This window comes from Poecilia mexicana, unplaced genomic scaffold, assembly GCF_051168715.1.
Source record: "Poecilia mexicana isolate PSO_F unplaced genomic scaffold, ASM5116871v1 scaffold_5, whole genome shotgun sequence".
Lineage (NCBI taxonomy): Eukaryota > Metazoa > Chordata > Actinopteri > Cyprinodontiformes > Poeciliidae > Poecilia > Poecilia mexicana.
In genome coordinates this window covers 30,141,147-30,167,489 of record NW_028263374.1, presented here as the reverse complement: position 1 = coordinate 30,167,489, position 26,343 = coordinate 30,141,147, and the positions used below count along the sequence as shown (strand labels likewise).

General features: G+C 42.2%; 1 protein-coding gene across 1 annotated transcript; it reads left to right on the top strand.

Moving 5' to 3' along the window:
* Positions 1 to 12,821: 12,821 nt before the first annotated feature.
* Positions 12,822 to 25,386, top strand: gdf5 (growth differentiation factor 5). Its single transcript, XM_014995617.2, has 2 exons — positions 12,822 to 14,073; positions 22,798 to 25,386. The coding sequence occupies exons 1-2, from the start codon at positions 13,398 to 13,400 to the stop codon at positions 23,703 to 23,705; spliced, it is 1,584 nt and encodes a 527-aa protein (XP_014851103.2). The 5' UTR covers positions 12,822 to 13,397; the 3' UTR covers positions 23,706 to 25,386.
* The last annotated feature ends 957 nt before the right edge of the window (positions 25,387 to 26,343 follow it).

The following is a 26,343-nucleotide window of genomic DNA, read 5'->3' as shown; positions in this document are numbered from 1 at the left end:
TCATTTTCATCTTTCATCCCAGTTTATGACTGGTTATTTTTATTCCCAACAAGAGTTTTAATAAAAATCTGATGCAGTTTTGTGTTTTTCTCTAACAATTTAAAGAGTCAGAATTAGATTTTTATATTAAATGTTCACCAGATGGAAGTTTGATCCTGAAAAAAGACTTCTTCAAATGCTGCCATCTACTGGTCACTGAGCAGAACAGACCTCAGCTAAAAGATGTAAATATTTTAAGATGGACGTAACATATCGAGAGATGAAAACATTCCCTGGTAAACTTCTCTTTATGATTTACAAATTTCTTCATTGTTTTTTTTTTCATCAATATTTCAGCAGCATCTTTCTCCAGCTGTGATTAAACCATGTGGACTGAACCTGGAAACATGTTGTTGCTGACATCAGCGATAAAGCAAACCCATTTCCAAACCTGTGATGGAGGCAGAGCTGCAGATTCAATCAACATCCGCTGCTGCAGAGGAACTTCAGTTTATGTGAGTTTAAATAACGTTGTATGAATTTTGGCTTTAATGTTTGGTCATTTAGTGTTTTATCTGCTGAAAGCTGCAAACAGGTTTCTGATCTCCTCTCCCGTCATGTCCACAGTGACCAGCAGGGGGCAGGATGGTTCCACAAACTGTTTTCTGATGACGTTTCATCTCAAAACGTTAACTTTCTGAACCAATCAGATGTAAATCAACATTTTAAGGAATATTTAGTTTATTTTTCTTGTAACAAACTGAAATATTTCCATGAAGCTTTGGAGGATATTTACAATCCAGTCAAATTATAATACTGTTAAAATGTTATCATTCTGGTTCATTTTTTATTTTTGTGTTTTTATTTTGTAAATCACTTTGAACTGCGTTGGAGTTGAAATGTGCCATACAAATAAACTTGACTGATGATTGATCTGAACAGGTAAGCTCAGGTGATCTGCATCAACAGTGGAGAGGAACCAGTGTGTCCAGTGGAGCCAGAAGAGAGTGAAGGTTGAAGTAAATTCACTTTTCTCAGTGAAATAAGAGAAAATCCGACGGAACTCCTTTAAACGATCAAAGGAAGAGGAGAAACGGACCAGAACATCTGGGTTAATTTTTGGTTCTCCACATGGTGGCGCTGTTTCTGCAGGTTTCTCAGCAGATAATAAAAACCCAGAAAGAACCAGACGGTCCTGAAGTTCTGATCCCGGATCAGCCACGACTCTCTAAACGTTTGCAGCTTCAGTTCTGCTTCGTTCATTCAGATGTGATGCCAACACCTTCAGCTTCCCTCACGCTAATGAAAAGCAGCAGCAGAGTGTCAGAAGTTATCATTTTCACACCCTGCAGCTGTAACAGTGTGGTTCTGAATAAAACCCACCAAGGCGGTTTTGATTCAAGTTGGGTTCTCTGGGTTTTTAGGAATCCAAAACCGGTGGGATAAAAACTGATAGGAAATAGACAAAACTAGAGTCAAAAGAAACAAAAATGACAAAAGAAATGTTTCCATCCTTCTGCCCTGTTTTCATTTGAAGGTTCAGAGGAAATGAAACAGCATCTAGAAAACGTCAGCCTGCAGAACTGAGCTGTTTCAGGGGGAAACCGGCTCAGCTGTAGCCGAGGAGGCAATAAAACTTCTACATTCATTCAATCACATCTGACAGAGGCGTTAACCAGCTCACAAATTATTGCAGGAACATTTTCAGCTGCATCCGGGGTCCCGTCAGGTTATGATCCATTTTAACAATCATTAACAGTTTTCTGGTGAAAATCAGCATCTAGGTTACGGTTGGTTGACTGAATACTGGGTTAGTTTAAGATCATGTGCAGATTTTAGTGGACTTATTTAAATGTTGTTCTTTATTATTTTGAGGATTAACCAGATAAACTGGCATACTTTGCAGATTTTTAATTTAACCACAAATACATTAAAAGATTCTTTCAGGGTCCCAGGTTAATTTTGATTTATTTCCATTGTTATTCTGTTCCTTAGTCTCTTTCTTTCTTTAGGTCGTACTTGTTTCTGTTTACTTTAGTCAGTTAGTGATTCTACTTTATGATGTTTAATTATTTATTGCCTCCAGTTATTCCTTGTTACTGTAGTTTAATTATGTTTAGTTATTCTTTAATGTTTGGTCCAGATCCGTTGTTCCAGCATTCACTCTCCGAGTCCTTTACCGGTTCTTCAGCTCCTCGTTGTTCCTCCCGTTACGTCTCTTCTCTGTGTTGCTCTGCTGTCTGTTTTTGTTCTCCTCTGGCTCCCTGGGTTCCCGTGCTTTTTGCATGTTTTTCTTATTTTTTTTTTTTATTGAATCTATAAATCTACTTACTGCCTGCGCTTCTCTGCATGTGGGTCCACCATCAACATACAGCAATTCAACTCTTATTTTAAGGAAGAAAATAAAAATTTTACTGCCTAAAATGAAATCACTGCAAAAACACAAAATCTTACTCTGTTGTTTTTGTCGGGTTTCTAGTATGAATATCTTAGTACATCTGAAAAAAGACAAAAGGAGCTTGTTTTAATTAAATAACTTCTTAATACTAGTTCCACTGGCAGATTATTTCACTTATAAGACGGGAAAAATGTTTTCTTATAAGTAAACTTTTGACCGAGCAACCTGAGTACATTTTTACCATGAATACTTTACTCAAGTACTGGAGTTGAGTAGTTTATCCACCACTGCTTATCTCTGGTTGGGATTCACAAACATGTTGGTTCAAGCAGCTTTTTTAAAAGCAGAATCCCTGAGGCGAACACAGCGCCTGGTGTTGCGCTCCAGTCATTAAGTGTGCCTGACGCATGGATGCGGACGCACGCGGTCCGTCCTGCGTAACCGAAGCCTGCGGCCTGCCAGAACAGATCCATCATCATTTACGTCCTGCTGAGCGCCATTTGTCTCCGCAGGGACCCCGGCACCACCCCGCCTCCCGGAGGTCAGCGCATAAGAGGGTGCTTAGAGGCTCCGAGCCGCCAATGAAAGGGCCGCCTTGAAAAGCGGAGCGAGAGGCCGCAGGAAATGAGCATGAAATGGACGTCACGTCCTAATCAAAGCCGGAGAAGACGAATGAGAGGCGGCTGGAAATCACCTGAGCTGAAAGAGAGATGGATGGACGGACAGATGGAGCGGTGGGTGGAGGGATGGATAGATTTACAGACGGATGGATGGGTGGGTGGGTGGAGGAATTAATAGCCGCTGCACAGCCTCCCCTCCTCTGCACGTTTCATTAGCGGCGGCGGTTCACACACAGTCTCCTTTCTGTTGGGCCGCGGCTCCATCTGAAGCTCCACAGTTAATACCTGCAGGTTTCCAGAATAATATTGTCTCTGGCAGAGAGTGCCAGAAAACGGATCCGCGAGAAAATAAACAGCAGCAGCAGCAGCAGGGTTGGCATGCAGGTAACTCAGGGGCCGCGTGCTGAGAGGGGCCCGGGGGCGGGGTCAACAGGTGAGGCCTGAAAACCATCAGCACACGTCCAAACTGCTAGATACTGACCCAGCAGCAAGAAAAATAACCACAACCAGAACATTTCATGCTAAAGGAGCCCGTTGCCATGACGACAAACAGCACAAAGAGTTCAGTCACTGCCAGAAGAGATGAGAACTTAGAAGAGCTTCAACAGAACCTCCAGGTCCAGTTTCTCCAGAACCAGTCAGAACCAAATCTACCGGGAGAGATGGAGAGAGTGGGCGTGTCTCTCTGCTCCCTGGCCCCTGATTGGACAGAAACCAGGAAGTCCTCCAGTGGTGGAAGACTGAAGAAAGAGCTGCACCAGGAATATTCTGGGAGAGAAATCCTCAGAGCTAAACTGGGGTTGTGGGAAAACTGGAGGGTGGATCAAAATGGTAACTGGGTGAAGTCCAACTTCCTGTGACCCGGTTTGACTCCGACTGATGGTTCTGATGGACAGGGCGGCTGAGACACGAAGGTCCAAACAGGATTTATCACTACTGACAACCAAGTCCATTTACTGTCTGCAGATACTCTTTATGTGAATTTCATCAAATGTATGAAAATCTAGTTATTTCTGTCAGTTGATCCAACTTAAAAAAAGTTAATTTGTTACAAGTAATCAAATTAAGTTGACCAAAGTAGATATAAGTTTATTAAGTTGTTGTGTTAAACAAACGTAAATAAATTAAGTTTGACAAATTTAATTCGATTCCACAAAGAATGATTCAAATGTGGCCGTAGATGGAGATTCTTTCTTTGAGAGTAAAATTACTGTTCTTGTGTTTTTATAATCTAGACATTTGTCCAGAAACTTTTACTGAAAAGCCGACTTTGCTGCACCAATATCAGCTTTTAGCAGATTTATTAATCTTAATTTAAATATTATTTTTAAAACAGCAAATGTTCAAAATCCTTTGAAAGTTTTGCATCTATGATGACCAACATCTCTTTCTTATTTTGTCTCTTTCTAGTTTTTATTTTCTTGGCCCGTGTAAACTTTGGACTCTGCAGTTTTGGCAAAAGGTTTTCACACTCCAGGTGTTACAAACGCGTGCATTACATCCAGAGAAAGAAACAGTCCATAAAACATTCTGGACTCTCAGTGGCAGCAGCTCATCAGAACCGAATCAGGTCCAAATGGATGCCTGGAACAAACGGAAATCCTCTCTTTATTCCTTCTTGCTCCATATTTGGTCTTTTCTGGTCATTTTTAGACTCTTTCCTCTGTTTTGGTCATCATTTTCATGTTTGGTGGTTTTGTTCTAAAACCATCAAAGCTCAGGACCTTCTTGCGTCTTGCTGGGTTTTCTCCAGGTACTCCGGTTTCCTCCCACGGTCCTAAAACAGGAAGTGGCTCTTTTCCTTCTTCTGGTTTTCCGTTTATTTTTTAATCATCGTTTCTAGGCCAGTCACAATAAAATTTTGCTGGACGTTAAATTGTCCCATAAGTTGTTACAATAAACGATAACATAGCTCTTTTGAGACTATTTAGTAAAATAAAGATAATAATGGCATAAAAATGCAAGTCCACATTCTCAAAGATCATCTGACTTTAAATTCTAACGATTTTAAATATCCTCATAAACAAACCTTTGACTTTTTGTGTTTCAGTCAGAGTCATTTTTTCCTTAACGGAGTCCAGCAGTGGGTCATCATCCCCACTCAGTGCATCAGGAGCTTCTCAACCTTTCCAGTGTAGCTTCAGTGACGCAGCTGCAGGTTTTCACACTCCAGGTGGAGAAGCGACCCGACATCCGGGTGGAGAAGCGACCCGACATCCTGGTGGAGAAGCGACCCGACATCCGGGTGGAGAAGCGACCAGACATCCGGGTGGAGAAGCGACCCGACATCCGGGTGGAGAAGCGACCCGACATCCGGGTGGAGAAGCGACCCGACATCCTGGTGGAGAAGCGACCCGACATCCTGGTGGAGAAGCGACCAGACATCCGGGTGGAGAAGCGACCCGACATCCGGGTGGAGAAGCGACCCGACATCCGGGTGGAGAAGCGACCAGACATCCGGGTGGAGAAGCGACCCGACATCCTGGTGGAGAAGCGACCCGACATCCGGGTGGAGAAGCGACCCGACATCCTGGTGGAGAAGCGACCAGACATCCGGGTGGAGAAGCGACCAGACATCCGGGTGGAGAAGCGACCAGACATCCGGGTGGAGAAGCGACCAGACATCCGGGTGGAGAAGCGACCAGACATCCGGGTGGAGAAGCGACCCGACATCCGGGTGGAGAAGCGACCCGACATCCTGGTGGAGAAGCGACCAGACATCCGGGTGGAGAAGCGACCCGACATCCGGGTGGAGAAGCGACCCGACATCCAGGTGGAGAAGCGACCCGACATCCAGGTGGAGAAGCGACCAGACATCCGGGTGGAGAAGCGACCAGACATCCGGGTGGAGAAGCGACCAGACATCCGGGTGGAGAAGCGACCAGACATCCGGGTGGAGAAGCGACCCGACATCCGGGTGGAGAAGCGACCCGACATCCTGGTGGAGAAGCGACCAGACATCCGGGTGGAGAAGCGACCCGACATCCAGGTGGAGAAGCGACCCGACATCCAGGTGGAGAAGCGACCCGACATCCAGGTGGAGAAGCGACCCGACATCCAGGTGGAGAAGCGACCCGACATCCAGGTGGAGAAGCGACCCGACATCCAGGTGGAGAAGCGAGGCCTCTCTGGCTCACAGAGGAAACTCCAAACTTTAACTGAACAACCTTCAGGTTTTCCTTCCACCAACAGAAATCTGGATCCCAGAACCTTTCAACAGGAGGAGCGTCGACCTGATTCATCTGCAGGACTGTTTTCACCAGAGAGGGTGAAACAAGTCCATCTGTTCCACTTCCACAGGATTTAACAAGATATATAGACTCATTCATCGACTGACCGAAAACGTGAGCAGGAAGGTTGCTGCTCACGCTGCTGCAACAACTGATGCTGCTCATCAACCTGGGAGGGGTCAACGGTCATCTCAAAACTACCATCATTCTTCAGAGAGGAAAACATTTCATCAGCTGGAGGGAAGCAGAATCAGCCCAACATCAGAGCAGGAAGCAGGTTAAAGGTTAAAGGTCAGGACACCAAACCAGCATGGCTGCTTGGGTGAGTTGAAGGAGAAAGCCTCGTCTCTCCAGAAACAAAATGGCGGCTGGACCTGGGCGACGTCCTCAACAGATGAATGCGACCCAAAGCCGACTTTTTCACCCCAAGAAAAAAAAGATCTTTGTCTTTTTCTAAGATCAGGATATTATTTTATTTTCTCCCCAGCATGATACGACCTCTACCATGTTTTACTGCAGCTACTTGCAGTTTTCTTCATCACATCAGAGAGTTTGTGTTTGCAGTGAGCAGAGCTCCTCTTCTGCTCCTCATCCTCGACCCCCCAGCACCAACGTCTCTGTGTTTTGGTTTGTTTCGGACTGAAAGTCGTCCTCCCATGTTTCCCCCTGAGCCGGAGACACTCTGCAGACAAAGGTGTGGTGTTTTTCCTTCAGTTTTATTTGGTTTCCTCTGCAGTAATAAAAGGGTTGGTGATGGTGAACACCTAGGAATCCCGGACAAAGGTCAGTTCCAACGTCTACAACTTTTTCCCCATAAAGACAACAGGCGCTGACGTGAATGCGGTTGGCCTGATTGCACCTTTCTTCCTCCCGCTGTTTGAAGCCTCATCTTTCCCAGAGCCGCTCCGAGCGAGGGTCACCACCAGAGCTTCACAGTTCAGCGGCCGTGTCCGGCTGGGTCACACTTTCCATGATGCTCCTGCTCTCTGCCTGGAGTCGAACCCTCCGCCTCGTCCCGGGAAGCCCGGACTGATAACCGGACTCCGGTCCCTGCTGTCTCTAAACGCCTTACCCAGGCTGTGACTCAAACCATGACAAATGTGTTGAAAGCAAGAAGAAAAACAATAAATAGAAAAAGAAACTCAGTCAGTAGCATTTCAGCCGTTTGCTCTTGACTTTACGCTCTTCAGAAAGCAGCCCACTCTGCCATGAGACGTCAAGACAAGCTGCGCTCACTTTAACTGCTGTAAACTCGTCAAACAACAGCTGGTCGCTTAACATCACCTTTATTTGGTTTATTAAAATTAAAACTGGTCATGGGATGCATAGAAAGATGAATCAACAAATGGCTGCTGTCGGGATCGCCTCATATACATTTGAGAATGGAAATGCGTCTCTTCGGTTTAGGCAAACACCGGTTATGACATAGCGGTATAAATGAGTCCTATGAGTCGGTTTCTAATGCGCCATTTTTGTAAATACTGCTGTCTATGTCCCCCAGACGGTGTGCTACTTCCACAGACAAGCTAGCTCAACCAGCAGGAGCCATGGCTACACTGGTGAAAGAAATTTGACCATTCCTCACTTCCAACATCCACCATGGCACCTCGACGAGGTTAGCCGACATCGTTGCAAAGGTCAGTGTAACTTTTCCACATCACATCATAACAATATGAGGAAAAAAGTCACATTATTACCAGATTAAAGTCCTTATGATACTGGAATAATATAAAATAAAAATTGGAATAATAGAATAACGTCACCATCTTTGCTCTCAGCAGAACTCAGGAAAGTTAAACTCTGACCTGTTGGGCTCCCTGCTGGTCGAACATGCAGAATGCCACACTGTTAGATCATTTTATTGATCATCATAGGTAATCACGTGACTTGATGGGTCATTTTCCATCTTTACCTGCCAGGCGGTTTCTTTGACTGTTCTGGTTATTTTCTGTCTTTGCCCTCGCTCTCGTCGTCTTGTTTAAAGAAATAAATGTGGTTAGCTTTATTTTTGTCCACATGTTGAAGGTTTTTACAGCTTCTGTGGATGTAAAGGCTCATCCTGTATCTGAGGAAGGTGGGCGGCGCTCAGATGTAAACAGATCATTCAGACGTCCAGCTTCAGAGGAAATGTGGTTTTTCACAGAGAAACTTTGGCCTACAGAGATGACTTGTTGGTATTTCTGAGTTTGGAACATGCAGCGAAGATGCCGCAGCAGATTCAAGCCAGATGACTGTTGCTGTGGAGGCTGAGAGGCTCCTGGGCTGCAGAGAGTCGGGTTCTTTTCTGGATTAGATAAGCGACATGGTGACGGATCAAGCCCGCTGCCGGCTCCTTGTTTTTCAGATTCTCTTTCATTCTCACTTCCATTTTTGTCCACTTCCTGTAATGTTTTTTACCCAGTTATTCTCCTCTCTCCTCTGCTCCTACCTGCCTCTGCATGTGGCCCGGTTCTGCTCTGGCTCCGGATCCTGGATCACAATCACTCTGGATGACAGAAATCCGAGTTCTGACTAAATCTCATCCGGGTTTCTTTTTTATACCTTCATCATCATCATCAGTCTGGTCATAACCAGAGTGCTGTGTTTGATGAAACATGAACAGAAATAGAGACATCCTGCCAGATCACATTTCTCACATCTTCCTGAGTTACAGGGATGTTAATGCTGCCACCAGAGGTTCAGTTTGTAAGATATAATTCATGCTGCACCCTTGTTATTTTGTTAAATTAGAAAGCTAAATATTCAGTTTGGAGATAAAAAATTAGCTTGTAAATCAAATGTTAATTTGAAACTGTAGTGTTTATAAATTAACAACATGGTGAAGATATAACTGAAAAATTAACCGCCATTTCCTCCCTGATGACAGGCTAAATAACTCAAATTACTGCTGTTAATTTTTCACTGGGTAACTTTACAAACAGCCTTTAAAAAGCTTTATTTCTTTATTTGCTTGAAAATATTTTCATTTGAATTTAATTTTTACATGTTTTGGTCGCCACCAGGGGGAGCTGCAGGCCCAGCACCGTTCCTTCTCTAATGGGTAAGATACTGACTACTGCTTGCAACTCTTTGTATCTTCAGCTGCACCAATCCACCGATATGAAGTCTCCTGGTTCTTTTCAGTTTTTGCCAGATCCTCCAGGTTCTGGTTCTGGTTGGTACTTTCAGTCCTGCTGCAGCTTCTGTTTCTTTTTTCTTCCCACATTGTTTTTGTTGCCTCAAATTTCTTTTCACATTTGATTAGAAATTACAGTTTTAAGGGTCTCTTTACAAAATAAATCTAACCAGCATGGTCTGGATGACAAAATATTACAGCAGAGAGAAAATGTTCAAAACAGCAAAGAAAAACAAACAGAAAATCAAACCTGTGGAATTAAAGTTGAGCTTTGTGAGGACAAGTTGTTCTCTGTTGCTCCTTGTTCCTGTTTCACCAACAGCAGAAGAAGAATCAAATGCAGCAAGCTGAAAGAAACCAGAGGTGTAAAACTAACATTCATGCTTTCACTGCGAGGGAGAAAAAGGTGTAAAAAGTGTGTTGAAAGAGGAAGAGAGGAAAGGCCTGCTGTGTAACTTCACCATCAGCCCAAGCCGTGTTGTTCAGGGTAATAAAGCCAATTTTGAATCAGTAATTTAGTTTTCTGTTGCGTAATGAGCCGTAGAGCCAAACAGAGCCGCTCTGAACTCGGTCACAGTTACCTGCATGTAATCACCCTGCCAGCTGAGGCTGCGGCCAACACAAACCCGTCACCATCGCTGCAGCGGCCGCATCAGCACCGGCCCGCATCTGATCAGCGACAGCTTCGTAATATCCAATCACTTCACCTCATCCATCATCTCCACGTTCTGATGCTGAAAAGCACGAGTCACGAGAACAGAAAGACAAACAAGGCAGCACCAGAACCAGAACCAGCTCCAAACCACCAGGGACCACCGCTGCTGCCAAGACTTCTGGGTTTGACCCAACTTTTCTGGCTGCTAATTACTCCTAAAGCTTGGTTGAAACTATGTTTATGGCTCCAGACTGGCGCTGTTTGTGGTGTCATAAATTAGACTCCGAATCAGAACCAAGATTGCTGTAATGCTGAGAAAAAAGGACGTTTAAAAACTGTAAACCTGACAAACCCAGCATGATGTGATAAAATGAAGCGATGCACTTATTACTCCAAATTACAGGGTCAAGACTGCAGTTCAAGATCCACACATCAGGGGGCGCTGCAGAGGTTACCAAGTTAAATCTACCAGCCTCATCAGTGAGCCAGAAGGTAAAAATGAAGCCTGACTGTTGCTGTTTGACACCATGGCGTCTGAAACTATGAGCTGCCATTTGGAAAATTAAGCAGCAATAATTTGGTTTATTTTGTCTATCAGAGAAAAAAACGTGTCATATTTTCACCTTATTATTCATACATAACTGTCAGAGTCCAAACTAAATATTTAACAATTTAGTTTACAAACTATATACTTATCAAATTAAATATTTAGTTAGGAAAATAAACATTTAATTCCAAATTAACTGTTTAGATTTGAGCTAAATATTTAGTTAGCAAACTATATATTGAGCTCCAAATTAAATATTACCAAGGGAGCTAAATATTTAACTTCCAGCTAAATGTTTAGCTACTTAGCTTCAAACTAAATATGTATTGCTACCTGAATATTTAGCTCCAATTTGGCGGACGAGTCGTCACGAGGTGAGCCGCAGTTACAGTCCTGCCGACAAAACTTACTTCTTAGTTTCAGAAATAAGTTTAAAACTTACTTCTTAGTTTCAGAAATAAGTTTAAAACTTACTTCTCGCGCGGTTGGTCGCGGTGTTCCCGCCACAGCCGATATTTCCATTCTAGTTTGTAATTTGCAGTATAGATATTTGCAATGTCAAACATTTTCCCTGTTCAGATGCTCAAACAAAGCTACTTCCGCATTAAAGCGCACCGGAGGGAGTCATGTGATGACGTCATCAGGACGTTGTATCAATTGAGTGTTTTCTGTTGAGTTTTTTTTTATATATAGATTTTTCAGTGCTATGGTTATTTTATTTACTTTGAAAACTTTAAGAGTTTTCTTAAGTTAGAAGTGAATGCACCAACGTGCCTCTCGTGTGTTTCAGGGTCATTTACATCAAAGAGTGCTGTATGCACGTCATATTCAATAAACCACAATTTTATTGATCAGATGTAATATTTTACTCTAACATGTTTGGATTAAAATTAGATTAGAAAATACTCATAATTAACAGAAATAAAGACTTGACAATGTCAGTCTGGGTGAAATTAATCTATGTATTCAATATATTAGTGAAATATTGTAATATTGTAATTTATTAAATATGACTGTAGATACAAACTTATTTAGTAAATTAGATCATTATTAATATTCTAATTAAGTTTCAAGGCTGAACGGAGAAAAACACAAACCTCTTAATTAGGTTTGATAATTTTTCTTTAGGAAGTGTTGCTGTGTTAGAGGCTTACTCATAGTTTGATGAATAATCAAAATGATTGATTATACTGGATTGTACAAACTTTTGTGAAGCTTTATTCTGTGAAATATCCAGAATACATATATTTGAGATGAAGTTTGTTTTCCTAGTATCAATCAATAGATTTTTGGACTAATGCAGATAATTTTTATACACATTTCATAAGAACTAGGACTTTAACATGTTAATTTTGATTAACTAAATACACAGATTTTAACATGTAAAAATTTTTAACACCACTAATAAGTTACTTATTTTTATTTTTTACACAGAACGGTTATGATACGGAACCTTTGTACTCACATGTTTCTAGTACAGCTGTAAATGTGACACACAAATGACATCCGCTAACAACAGTGATGGATGACAAAGCTGCATCTCTGATTGGACGCTAGAATAGACCATCGCTGTGTTAAAAGGAGCTAGGCTATCAGCAAAGCATGTCAATGCTAAACATGTAGCAGCTAACGCTAATGTCAGCATCCACATTTCTAAAGAAGCTCCTGATTAGGGGTTCCTGAAACATCGGGAAGCTAAACTTTGCACAAATCTGATGGTTGAAGAACAAATTAAAATCTATTTGTTTAATAACTTAGCAGCTAAATGAGTTTTTTAATTTAAAATGTTGCTGATTTTATATAAATTTCAATTAAAAACTCAACTCATAGATAAAACATGAACATCTTGACTTAATATTGTCTGAAACAAATATTTTTATGTCCATGCTCAAGTTGTTTTATGATTTGTTTGAAATTTTTAAGAACTAAAACATGCAGCTGCACCAGGGGCCCTTCAAGGGCCCTTCGGGGCCTCTGAGATGTTGCTCACATCACTTTAGAGCAGTTAAAACAGTTCGCCTTCAGCGCCATAAAGCACTCTCCTCTCCTCTGGTGTTTGCGCGTTGAGGGGGTCACTCTGTGCCATTTCGTGTTGGAGTCTCAGTGAGTCATCGGTGGAAAAGAGGGAGGAAGATTTGGGGTGAAATATTGCTGTTAAATGAGTCTGGACAGCATGACATCACGGGGTAATTAAAACCGCTTTCTGGAATTCCGTCCCCAATTCCTGCGCTCAGGTTTGCTGCAGGATTTCTGGAGCACCTGCAGGTTGGCTTGTTGGTGTGTGTGTGTGTGTGTGTGTGTGTGTGTGTGTGTGTGTGTGTGTGTGTGTGTGTGTGTGTGTGTGAGAGAGAGAGAGAGAGAGAGAGAGAGAGAATAAAAGAGAGAGAGAGAGAGGTTGTGTGTATGTGAAATATTTTCACTGGACGGAGTTCAAACTTTTGGAGGAAAAGAGAAAAAACGGAGGCAGCGGCATTACGCCATTCTTGCCTCTCATGGAAGAAAAAAAAGTGGGATTTAAAGAAGTTTCTTCCAGAAATCCAGCAGAGCAGCTCTTCTGGCGCTGGCGGGACTTCCACTGCATTCTGCTTCCTTCTGTTTCCTCAACATGACAGAGGGAAGAATACAGTCTGCAGGAGTTTTATAGGATCGGTTTGATTTGCGTTTATTTGAGTTTTTTTCTCTGTTTCTGGTCGGATAAGAAGTTTTTCCTGCAGCGCGCAGAGTCTGACCTGAGGATGAAAGCCTCCACATCTCTGCGCTCTGCTCCGCTTCCAGCCCAGCAGCTGCGCTGATCCTGAAGTGACTTTGTGCTCTGTACCATGACGGCCTGCCGGCGCGCTTCAGGGCTTTAGGATGAACGTTGTGACGCGTCTCTCTCTGCTGCTCAGCTGCTGGACTCTCTTCTATCTGCATCCTGTCCGCGGCTCCCTCAGCCGGACCGGACCCGCAGAGCGCACAGGAGGAACCCACCGTGGATCCGCGCACCCCGCTGGGAGGCAGCCGGTCCCCGCTGCAGGGAGCTGGAAACCCCACGCAGGACCCCCGCTGATTACAGCCGAGACGACCCCGATGAGAGGCAAACAGACAGCGGGAGGGAACCGGGAACATCCTCATCCTCACCATCATCAGCAGCTGGAACAGCAGGAGCAGCCGACCGGAGCGCTGGACTTGGGGCGCAAAGAGGCTGCGAGCTCCTGGCCTCCCGCTGCGGATGCACGCGTCAAACCGCACGCCCCCGCACATGCCGGAGGAGGTGTCGGAGTCGGAGATTCACCGAGGAAACCTGCGGGAAAGGTCGCCGCCAGGGCGAGCGCCGCGGCGGCAGCGGCGCGCGGCGGCTTTCCTCCGGCGGCGCAGCGCGGAGCCGCCGCCAGGAGGCAGAAACTGGGCGACAAGCAGCCGCTGGTGACCCCGCACGACTACATGCTGTCCCTGTACTGGTCCCTGAGCAGCGGGGACCTGAACAGCAGCGCGCTGCATGAGGCCGGCCTGGCCAACACCATCACCAGCTTCGTGGACAGAGGACACGGTGAGTTTTACCCCGAAACCACAGAAGATCTGCTTCAACTGTGTTAATGTGAAACAACTGTGACCACTTAATAAAGAAGGAAATAACGGGATATAGACGTGCTTAAAGTGATTAGGTCAGGGATGTCCAAAGTGCGGCTCGGAGCCCATTTGGGAGCTTCGGAATGTTTCAAAAATAGCACAGATTTATTTCACCAGACTGAAGCTGGTGATGCAAATTAAAGAGAATTTCACTGATCAAAAAAAGATGCAAAATAATATTTTAAAAAAGAAAATTTAAGCAACACCAATTATCAATCTTTCAGTAAACACATTTTTTGCTTTCAGTACTTTCAGCACCACAAACATCCAAAAAGCTTTACTGAAAGGTAGGATTAAATTAATTTATGGGATAATTTTTTAAACAACAATCTGTGGCCTACAATGAATCTAAAATGATTTGCAGATAATTTCTGTATAAATATTAATCTATAAAATGTAATAATTTAATTAGAATTTTTTGCTTTTAGTTTGCTTCTTCGATTGAATTGTTTCTGCATTTTTCATAACAAGTCAGATGCAGTTTTTGTGGCCCATGACTATTTTGAACTTCACAGTTGTGGCTCCTGTTTTAAAAAGTTTTGCACTCCTGGATTTGGTAGTTTTGTTTTAATCCAATAAAACATTATATGGATGTTTGAATCATGTTTGGAGGAGTGAATACTCTGGAGCTTCAGAGCCATGCATCTGATCAGGTCTAACACAAGACAGTGATAGAGCTCTGGAGGAAGAGGAGGAAGAAGAAGAAGAGGAAGAGAGGGGGCATGGTTGTGGAGTGAGCGGGGTCAACCTGCAATCTGCAGGTCACCAGAGGGGGGCGGTGCTGGGTGTGTGAGAGGAAGAGAGAAAAGGATTCTCATGATTTTCTGCAGCCTGCTCTGCAGGGCAGAATGACAAATGGAGACATGAAAAGTGTCTTTTCCCTCCTTACATTCTCTACTTTGTTTTTACAAACCGTTCCCAGAGAGAGCGCCACCTTTCTGCAGACAGCCTCCTACATGGACGATGTTTCAATTTCCATCCAGCAGTTTTTATCCATTTACAGTTTCGAAATTATTTAGTGAAGAACTGGGCTAATGTAATTCCTCCTTAAAAGTGTCCATGTCATGTGTGGCTCCAGAAACCAGATGAGTTGAAGCAAAATATCAAATATCTGAGTGCATGTCTGCCGAAAACACAGCCACTGATTTCAGGGCGCAGCAGAACAACTATGAGCCGCAACAATGATCAGGTGACCCAGAGTTTTTTATGAGATCACTGTTATAAAACCCAGGTGTGTTCTGGCTTTTTGTGCTGATAGACTGTATTATAATTTCAAATGGTCAAATACCAACACGTGTTTCTGTGAACAAAGTGCATGATGGGGCCTGGAGGCGTGGCCTGAGGTGTGAAGGGAAAGAATGATTATCTATATCTATAAACAGATGGAATATTGGGACAATGAAGAAACTGAGTCACAGGCATTAGCTTGACAGCATAAAGTCAAGCGAAGTCAAATGTATTTATACAAAACATTTCAGTCAGAAGGCAGTTCAAAGTATTTTGTACCATAATACGCTGCTGCAGTAATCAATTATAGGTTGATTAAAGATAAATGCTGATGCTGAGGCAGTGTTGTGGTACTCGAGATCGGTCTTGGTCTCGAGTCCGGTCTTAAGACCATTTTCTGATGGTCTCGGTCTCGTCTCGGACTCGACCGCATTTGGTTTCGGTCTTGTCTCGGTCTCGGGCTCTGAGGACTCGGCATTTTATTTCAAGACCAGTCGAGACCGCAACTGTGAAAATACCACTAAACGAACAGCATACTATCCAGTTTATTTGTTAACATCTTTGTTTTCAGTGGATGCAAAACGCACCAATTAAAATCCAAGCAACTACGTGTTTCTCTCCCTCCCCCTCCCCTCCCCACCTTTCACTCGCACGCGGCGCTCCAGGACATGCGCAGTGGTTTTCTCTCAGCGGCAGAAAATGTTTGTCTAATCGTCAGTAATATAATAGCGCTGCATAAATAGTAAGAAATCCGATGGCCAGAGCTAACTCAGCAGCGCTTCGCTTTCACAGACGATGGGGACAACGTCTAACTATTTTCGTCACTTAGAAAAGTAGCTCAAAGAAGGTAAGCTCTGTTAACGTGATGTTAGCAAAGCTAGCTGTACAGAGACACATAAGAATTTGTGATGAAAAAAGTCACTCACTGTCTGAGTTATTGTGCGGAGATGTTGACTGACTTGTCGCATATATGGGACAACGCTGTGTCCAAAAGTCTGCAATATAGTGATGTGACATTCAGAAACAGTCGATTCTTCTCCACGGCTCTTTACTTATTAGATAGGACTGGAGTGTCACTCACTGAGAGCCGTTGTTCTATCAGATTACCATACACTGTCAGAATAGCATACATGCAGTGAGTACCATGCCTGTGCATGCGCATTAAGAAGTCCAACCGTCAGAGGAGTTGTCAGTTCAGCATACGCAACAAGTTATGACGAAAATAAGTAATTAAATTGTTTATAATATGACATAATATGATAACTAGATAGATATACATGCGTTGTCGTGGTTTCAAAGTGTATTTAAAGCAGGTCTGGCTGCAGCTGGATGCCATACAACTGTTAATAACCAAGTGTATGATGATCTACGTCATGATTCTATGTTGCTGATTAAATAAAATCATATGGTAATGACAGCGTATGCATGTCTGAGCTAAGCGTACGACTATCTGACAACGTATGCTGATCTGACAGAACACCGTGATCTGACCTGACAGAACACCCGTTCTTTGTTCTAGTAATGCTGTGTACACTGCATCATTATTTTATTTAATTATGTACGTTGATATTTAAATTAACAAATAACTAAAACACAAGAACGAAAGAGCACGCAGAGCATGCACATTGCTCTTTGTTTTTGTTCAAAGTGGCAGCTGTAATGTCTGCCATGGTGTCAGACTACCTGGCTTCATGTACTGGGAGAGAGAGTGAAAACAGTCCCGATGAGCGCCTTCTGTTTGGTTACTTCTTGCTTGTTGCTCCTTGGTCAGTGTTCGTAGTTGAGCGTTATTTACCGTCAGGGCATTGCCTCAATTGCTATGTTTAATGGTGCAGACAGAGGTGGTTTCTTACATGAGCAATATGGGCAAATGCCCAGGGTGTTATGTTTTTAGGGATGGCACGAGACCATCACACTTTTTAGCACAGAAATGGAATATTTAATATTGGTAAAATGTATTAAGTATTTCATATCTAGGTGTTTTTATGGGAATATGGATCTTTCAGATTATTCTGAGAAGCAATTTCGATCATATTTTACATTTTATTGTGTCATGTAGCACGGCCGCTGGTCTTGGTCTTGACTCGGTCTCGACTTTCCTCGGTCTTGGTCTTGACTTGGTCTCGGACCCTAAAAGTCTTGGTCTTGTCTCGGTCTCGATACACTCTGGTCTTGGTCTTGTCTTGGTCTCGGGTTAGGTGGTCTTGAACACAACACTGTGCTGAGGCATTAATCTTTTAATCCTGGAAATGTTCTTCAGCTGATGGGAGGCCGACTTTGTAATTGTCTTTATGTGGCTCTGAAGGTTCAGGTCAGAGTTCATCCTGATCTCTAGTTTTCAGCTGGAAGAACTGAATCGCTCCTCTTTAGGTTCAAAGATAACTTCAGTTTTGTTTCTGTTCAGCTGACGAATGTTTTGGCACATTAATCTGTTCTAAGCATCTGATCTGTTAAGGGTTGAGTTCAGAGTCACCTGGTGACATCAAAACCAGGTACCAATTTAAGTGATCAGAAGTTGGGAAAACTCTGTGATTGATGGCATTTGTGTTCCTGCGCGCCGCGGCTCACCAGCAGGAAATCCCCCAGCTGCAGCGCCGCAAAGCGTCCAGAGCTCTGGGCAGCGAGAAGCATTAAAATTAATGTCCAGGTCAGAGATGATGTTCATGTGGGAATTTTGTTATTGATTGATGATCTCTTTGCACTTCCACCAAGTAGTCAGATGTGTGAATTGCAATCTGTTAAAATGACAGATTACAACTCTGTCAGATTTTTGCATCACGTTTAAAAAAAATTGTCAAATGCAGAAAATACGAGTAGCGATACGATTCTTCTGGTTATTGTCTCAATTACTAGGATAAAGTTGTGGTTAGTTATGAACCACCAGGAGGCATTTAGAAAATATAAGCTCTGATTCTGGATTCCTTTTGCAAATGTTGGTTCTTGTTAGAACCTCAGAATCTATTTAATTATTTAATGTAACTCTGTTTGCAGAGTCTGAAACCAGACTTCCCAGTGCTTCCATGGAGCAATCCTGGGAACATGGATATAGGTGTGTGTGTGTGTGTGTGTGTGTGTGTGTGTGTGTGTGTGTGTGTGTGTGTTCTGATCCAGTTGTGGATGTACTGCAGACTTTCCCCGTCTGTGAGATGCAGCTGTGCGTTTCCAACATCTGGTGGGCTCTCAGTGATATCCGTCTCCAGGAGGGTAAATAAACGCTCCTCCAGGCCCCCTTTGGTGTCGTGTTGTTTTTACCGTGTAAAACTGTTTGAAACAATGTTTAAATGACCAAAGTTTAATATTTCTGCTGCTGCTGGAAGGTTTATGTTTCCAGCACTTAATGCACTTGTAATTTAGCCTGTATTTGTTCAGCGAGTCCTCAGCAGGATGCCGTCGACCTCGACCACATATTTACAGAAGAGGCTGATGACCTTACAGCTTCCCTTCCCTTTTTATGGTCTTCCTTCATTTCACTTTTCATTCCTCCTTTGTGTGTTACTGTTTTAAATCTTTATCATTTATTTTCTTTCTTTGTTTTCTCTCTGCTGTTTTATTGCTGTTGTTTTACCCCCTGGGTGAATTTGAAATGCTCTCTTGGATCCCTAAAGAGCCACAGTAAAAGTATTTCAGAGCAAACCGTTCTGAGGGTCTCATCTAGTAATTGTGTAAGTCCAAATAAATCCGATTCCCAACCTCTACCTGCCTGGATTTAACCACTTTGACTGTAACTCACACAGCAATAAGCTTGATGCTGCAGCCTGGAGACAGAATTGGGGAGGTACTGAACACCTTCTCATCCAGAATACCTCGGCTAATAAGATAAGACTATCTTGCATTTTTACCACCAAATACAAAATGTGCACAAGTATAACATTACAAGGAAACAAAACAACAAGCAACATCATTGTGGTGCATTGGAAGCTATGCAGCCAGTACCACCCAACATTTTATTACAATTTGCTGTAGTTTTCTTTTCTTGCCTCATTTAAATTCATCATGGGACACAGCAGACGTCATTAAAATAAACCAGAGCCATCCCGGAAAGCAGCAGGATTCACATTAAATCTACCCACTGTCAGAAGAAAAATGAATATTTAGAAAACCCATCAGTCCTCTTTACGTAGCATTAACTACATTAGCTATTCAAACAAAAGTTTTCGATAAGCAGCTCTCTCTGTGTTCCCTGCAGCTCTGATCAGCCTAACGGCCCACCCACCGTCTGCTCGCCTGTGACAGGTGAAATCTGAGGCCAAGAACGTTATTTAGAAAGCTCAAATTATCTCCATGAAAACCTTTTCCATATGGGCTCGGTGCCTGAAATAGTTTGGATTTTCTTTCGTACATTAAAGGATGTAAAGTCTGAGGTGATAACAAAGACCACACCTGAGAGCTCAGCAGCTTGTAAACATTTTCGCAGCTTGCAAACATTTTCAACCTTTTTGCTTTAAAAGTATGTGAGACTTTGTGAAATCAAATTCCTCTCAGCTTTAATCAGGCCGTCTGTAGAGAAGTGCCAACATTTCTTTCTCTTTCTGTGTGTGTGTGTGTTTGCTGTTGATGGTTTGTTTCCTCCGTAGCAGATGCTGGTCTGCTGTCAGTGGGGAATAGCTGCAGGTCTGTAATAGCAGGCCTGTTTGTGGTCAGATGTGGTTTCCCTGTCTGGTTCTAATGTACTTTTTACCGCTCTGGCGGTGCTGGATGGGAGGAGGGGTGTCGTGAGAAGAAATAAACTGTGTGAGGAACCAGAGGTTCCTTTGAGGACTGTGATGAGTTTCAGGACATCTTTGGAAGAGAAAGGACATCACATTGTTGCAGTCTGAAGGCTCAGGCTTGGTTTCAGGGTTTGGTTTGGGGTTCGGTTTCGGTTTAGTGTGACAGTCCTCAGAAAGTCTCAAATGAGCCAAGGTCCTCAAAATACTACAATTACAAACACGCGTGTTTGGGTGTGTTTTCGATTATCTCTATGCTGGGTTTCATTTGGATGACCTTTGCTGGTTTCTACCATTGAAAGAAAACAAAACCTCTCATAGTGCTCTCCACGTTTCTACAACTTTATGTGGAAAACTAACTCATTAGCCTTTACTGGCACAAAAAGGAAAAAATATCTATAGCAGGTGTCCTGAACTCCAGGCCTGGAGGGACAGAGTCCTGCAACTTTTAGATGTTTTTCTGCTTCAATACATCTGAGTCACATAATCACGTCAGGAGCAGGACTGAGCACAGGGGAGGTGACTGAGTCATTTCAGGTACAGGGACACATCTGCAAGTTGCAGGACACCACACTGCAAAAACACAAGACGTTTTAGTCCAATTTCTAGTGCAATTATTTCAATACACTTGAAATAAGACAAAGCTAACTTACAAGTAATTTTTCAGCTAGATATAGCAGCCTGTTTTAAGTATTTCCTTACTATTGATCAATAAGTACTTGATTGTTTCACTTATTACAAGACATTTTGCCATGCTATAAGTATAATAATCTGCCAATGGAGTTAGAATTTTTTCCATCAATATTAAGGAATTATTTAATTCAAGCTCATATTTCTTGCTGAAAAGTTACTTGTAAGTTGGTTTTGACTTATTTCAAGTGTACTAAGATATTTGCACTAGAAACTAGATAAAAAAAATCCTAAAGATTTTGTGTTTTTGTAGTGCAAATCTCTATGCAGAGTTGAGGATCCCTGATCTTCGTCTAGAATATATGTTTCTCAACTTGGAAACGCTAAATAAATATTTTATTGACGATCAGAAACACACTTTTGAGAGTAATTAAAAAAAATTATTCAGTAATTTTGCAATGTTGATTATTTAAAGGGGAGAAATTTCGTAAATTTGACCTTTTTTTAGATTTATAATGTTTTACTATCATCAAAACATACTTGGGGTGTTGCTTTGATTACTTCCCGCATGTTGGTCAAACATCTTGGTTATAGGTTGTGTGTATATGTAAAAAAAAAAAGGCCATTGATGAAACATTTGAGTTTTTCAGTGAAATTATCTCTGGTTTTTCTAGCATGAAGTATAAAATCTGAGAGGAATAAATAACCTCACGTTCTTTTCCCAATTAGTTTTTAAAGACATGCACATTAAATGTGATCCTAAACCGTATTCCTCTCTGACACAATGAGGCACTGTTCAGGTTTTATGATCTGATGCAGTGAGGAACCATTTTCATTCCTCTATGCCACTTCTGAGTTTCCTGTGGTGCAATAACAGAGTTGATACAAAAACATTTGTTTGCAGTGACTAAATAGTCCTGCTGTTTGTTTTGTGAAGCAGATGCAACAGAAGTGGAAAATCTGAGCTCATAAATGTGACAAAGTAACCATTGAGAAACAGATTTTCTGCTGCTTCCTTTCAATATTGCAGTATTTTACAAAGGTCTGTCAATGTTGTACATAAATACATGATTTAAAAGAAATGTTTCTATTTTGACGTCTTTTAGGACAAGACTTTAATCTGTTAATGTCGATTAATTAATTACATAGATTTCAACGAGTTAAAAAAACTTTAGACAATCTTTTTTTTTTACATACAAAAGTAATGAATGGAACCTTTATAATCACACGTTTCTGGTACGCCAGTAACTCTGACGCACAAGGGAATTCCGTTGGATGACAATGTTTCTTCTCTTGGCCAACTGGGTTTAAAGTAAAGCTTTGATCTGATTAGATGCTGTAAAAGACTATTGTTGCATTCAAGTTGTGCTAAAAAGGAGTTAGCTTATTAGCAAAGCTATTCAAGCCTTAAATAGCATCTGGATGCTAAACATGTTGCTAATAGCGTCCTAAGTCCACATTTCTAAAGAAGTTCCACATCTATTTATTCAAAAATTTAGCAACAAAAATTGTTTTTGAATTGAAAATATTGCTTATTGTGGTAATTAAAATGTGATTAATTGGAGACCATGCAATTAACTTGATTAAACTATAAATATCACTCATCAAAGCTGAATTAACTGTAAACAATCTTTATTTGTTTACACAAAAAAACATTTTGTAAACAAATGTTTACACAAATGTTTAAACTTAACTGAACAACAGTTCTGTTAAACTGAACTGTTCAGTTTAACTTTGTTTTCAGTTAAGCTGAACAACAGAGTGGCTGTCGACTTCACATCAGTTTTCGATTTTCTATTATTCATTTACAGGTGATAGAAATATTGATGATCCTTTTTTGACGTTATTGTTCAACACGTTGCTAGAAATTCAGAAGTTTAGGGCAACATCATGCAAAGCTGTTTTCAAATTAATGCACAAAGTGGAAACCGTTGTATGAAACACGTAATAAACTGAAATAATTAGACATATGTCCAGCTGGAAGAGTTTTTTCAAACAGATGCTGTTTATTAAACTAAAACAAATCTGCAGTGTGGGAACCTGCCAGTTAAACCTTCTTACCTCTGTTTCGTCTCTGGCAGATGATCGAGGGGCCATGTTGCGACGTCAGAGGTATCAGTTCAACATCAGCTCTCTGGAGCGGGACGGGCTCCTGGGGGCCGAGCTCCGCATCCTGAGGAAGCCGGTCTCCGTGGCGGCAGCTGACGGAGGCTCGGTGCCCTGGTTGAAGCTGTACAACTGCGCTTCAGGCCGGCAGAAAGCGGCTCTGCTCCAGTCCAAGACGGTGGATGATCTCCTGGGCGGACTCAGCAATAAGTGGGAAGTGTTTGACATTTATAAAGTCTTCAAGGGATTCAAGAACCAGCAGCTGTGCTTAGAGCTGGAGGCCCTGGAACACCGAGGAGGCCGTCCGCTGGACCTGCGGACTCTGGGCTTCGCTCGACCCGGCAGGACCAACAAGGAGAAGGCATTCCTCCTGGCGTTTGGGAAGAGCAAGAAGCGAGATCTCTTTTACAACGAGATCAAAGCACGTTCGGGTCACGACAACAAAACCGTCTACGAGTATCTGTTCAACCAGCGACGGATGAGGCGAGCTCCTCCACCAAGAGGCGCCAAGAAACCCCTCCGGGCCCCCTCTCTGGTCCTCCCGCAGCACCAAGCGGCCAAGTCCAGGCCACGCTGCCACCGCCGGCGACTCCACGTCAACTTCAAGGACATGGGCTGGGACGACTGGATCATCGCGCCACTGGAGTACGACGCCTACCACTGCGACGGCGCCTGTGACTTCCCCATCCGCTCGCACCTGGAGCCCACCAACCACGCCATCATCCAGACCCTGATCAACTCCATGGACCCGGACACGACCCCGCCCACCTGCTGCGTCCCGACGCGCCTCAGCTCCATCAGCATCCTCTACATCGACTCGGCCAACAACGTTGTCTACAAGCAGTACGAGGAGATGGTGGTGGAGTCCTGCGGCTGCAGGTAGCAGCCACAGAAAACAGACTCTGTTTGTTCCAACTTCTCTGAAATCTACAAAGCAGACCATCACGGAGCAAAAGAGCTGATTTTTCAGACACGCTGCTGTATGGGGCCCGTTTGTTAAGTTACACTGTCAAAAATTAACAGCAATAATTCTGATAATTTAGAGAAAAAAAGATTTCAGTCATATTTTGACCATGATATTCCTACGTTTATAAATATCACAGTTTTAAACTAAATATTTAGTTTGGATCTAAATTGTTTTGCTTGCTAACTGAATATTTAGTTTTAAGCTAAATATTGAGGTACAAATTAAATATTTAGCTTTAGTTATGTTTGCTATTTACATATTTAGTTAGTAACCGAACTAAATAGTTACTTTTAATCTGGCCTACAGCTGAATATTTAGTTTATTTCAAACTAAATATTTAATTAGTAGGTTAAATATTTAGCTTACAAACTATTTAGTTAGAAAATATCTTAAAAGTAAATATTTACTTTGAGGCTAGTTAAACTAAATATTTAGCTTACTTCAAACTAAATATTTAGTTAGCAAGCTAAATATTTATGTTTAAACTAAATATTAACTTCAAATTAAATATTTAGTCAGCAAGCTAAACATTTAACTTGTTATCTCCATACTTGGTCTGAAGGTGGTTTAAAGCTAAATATTTAATTTTAAGGAAGTCTAAAGCAAAATAATTAGCTTGCTTCAAACTAAATATTTGGTTTCCAAGCTAAATAGTTAGCAAGCTAACTCAGTAGTTTTGAACTAAATATTGAGCTTGAAAGTGTGACATTTATAAATGAATGACTAACATAATAAAAATGTGACTGTTATGATTGGTTGTTGTTATTATTATTATTATTGTTAATTTTAGACAAGTTTATGAAGGGCCTTCCATACTGCTGTGCCACAGACATGGCTCTCCCCACTCCAGTGGGCTTTCACACTGCATACCAAAGGCTGCAAAGACTAAACACAGGAAGATAAACTGATGGAGATTGTGCTCTTAAACACAGACTCACTTAAACTGTTGACGTTGTCAGGATGTGTCTGAGAGACGGCCCAAAACAAAAACAGAAAGACTCTCCTCAGATCCGTATCTGCATCCTGATTGGTGGAAAACGTTCTGCAGGAACATTAAGTGAATTATACTCAGAACCGCCCCCTTTTTTCCACCACTTATCTGATGGAGTCATTTGTATTCCTTAACCAAGATGTCCTTTTTTCTGTAAAGCATGTGAAGAATCCCTGATGTATAAATACCAACCAGTGATGAAGTGCTAATCTGACCTGCTCCAAATGTGGGAAAATTGTTTAGACTAGTCTTCAATAAAAAATTCCAAAGTGACTGAGCTTCGGACTGCTATCAGTGCGAACCTCTGACCCCCTCCCCATCAGGAATGATCCACAGACTGAACTATTGGAGGAATCTGAGAGTTTCAGATGCTAGTACAGTCAAACACAAGAATGCCTTTTTTATTTATAACATCCATGTTTCACTGGGGTTGAACAAGTTCCTACAATTTCTGGTTAATCTGCATAATTAACATCCTTAAAAAGGCCAACGGTGTTAAAATAAACCAGTACTGTAAAACCTAAATGAATAAAATCTGATTAAAAGTGACATATTTCTGTTTCCTGCCAGTGATGCTTGATGATTAAAGAACAAACTGGAAAATGATGATTTTAATTGTTGCTGCTTATTTCACTTTGTCACTTGTCGTTGGTGTGTTTATGTTTTAATTATTTAAATGGATAGTTCATTTTTTTTAAAAAATATGTATTAATACTGAACTTTTGAGTTTGATTTGTTTTACCAGGAGCCCAGGCCTGCCGTCATCTGTTTTCCTCCAAACCCGCAGCCAAAAACAGGAAAAGCTCTGATGACTACAGATAAACCAACACCTACTGAACCTCGCTTCAAAGACAGGCTGGTTCCTGTTTTAACATGTTTTGAAATATTTAAAGTTTGGTGATGTGTCTAAGGTTGTTTTTCCATCAGATAATCTGATTGTGGACCCAGAACTCCATCATCTGGTCCTCCTCCAGCTGCTGTGGTTCTGAGTCAAACCAACCTGTTCCCCTCCTGGCCTGTGGGGGCGCTGCACCAAGAACCACTGAAGGCAACGACACAAAAACCTCTGAAGGCACTGAGAGCAACTTCCTTCTTCACCAAATAGAAACAAAATGGAGGCGTCAGATTTTAGTGGTTGAAGGATTTCTCTTAAGTCTTTGGCTGAAGACCAGGAGACATTTCTCCTGCTAGCGCTAGGCTAGCACGTTTGTTTTGGTTGTATTTACCCAGAATGCCCTGCGCTGTAGTCCACTTCCTGCTTTTGGAGAGGTCTCCGGTCTGCTTGGCCTTCACATATACATTCAAACCAAACCAGACATATTTTCTACACACTCTGACTTTAAGGCTGCATTCACACCAGCCCTGTTTAGTTCGCTTTAATCAAAGTTTTATTCGTTTGGAGAGTAAATGCGTGATCAAAACTCTGACGTGGACCAAAAAAAGCAAACTCTAGTCTGCCTTAAAACCCTGGCTCTGGTCGGTTGAAGTGAACCCTGGTTTGGTTTGAAAACATGTGTGAACACCAAGCGGAGCTGAGACTGCTCCCAAAGCAGGAAGTGGACT

What these genes read in the sequence shown, in the direction of transcription:
- gdf5 (XM_014995617.2), top strand. Translation starts at nt 13,398, where the DNA reads ATGAACGTTGTGACGCGTCTCTCTCTGCTGCTCAGCTGCTGGACTCTC. An exon ending in CTTCGTGGACAGAGGACACG is followed by an intron (nt 14,074 to 22,797) that starts GTGAGTTTTACC and finishes CGTCTCTGGCAG; the next exon opens with ATGATCGAGGGGCCATGTTG.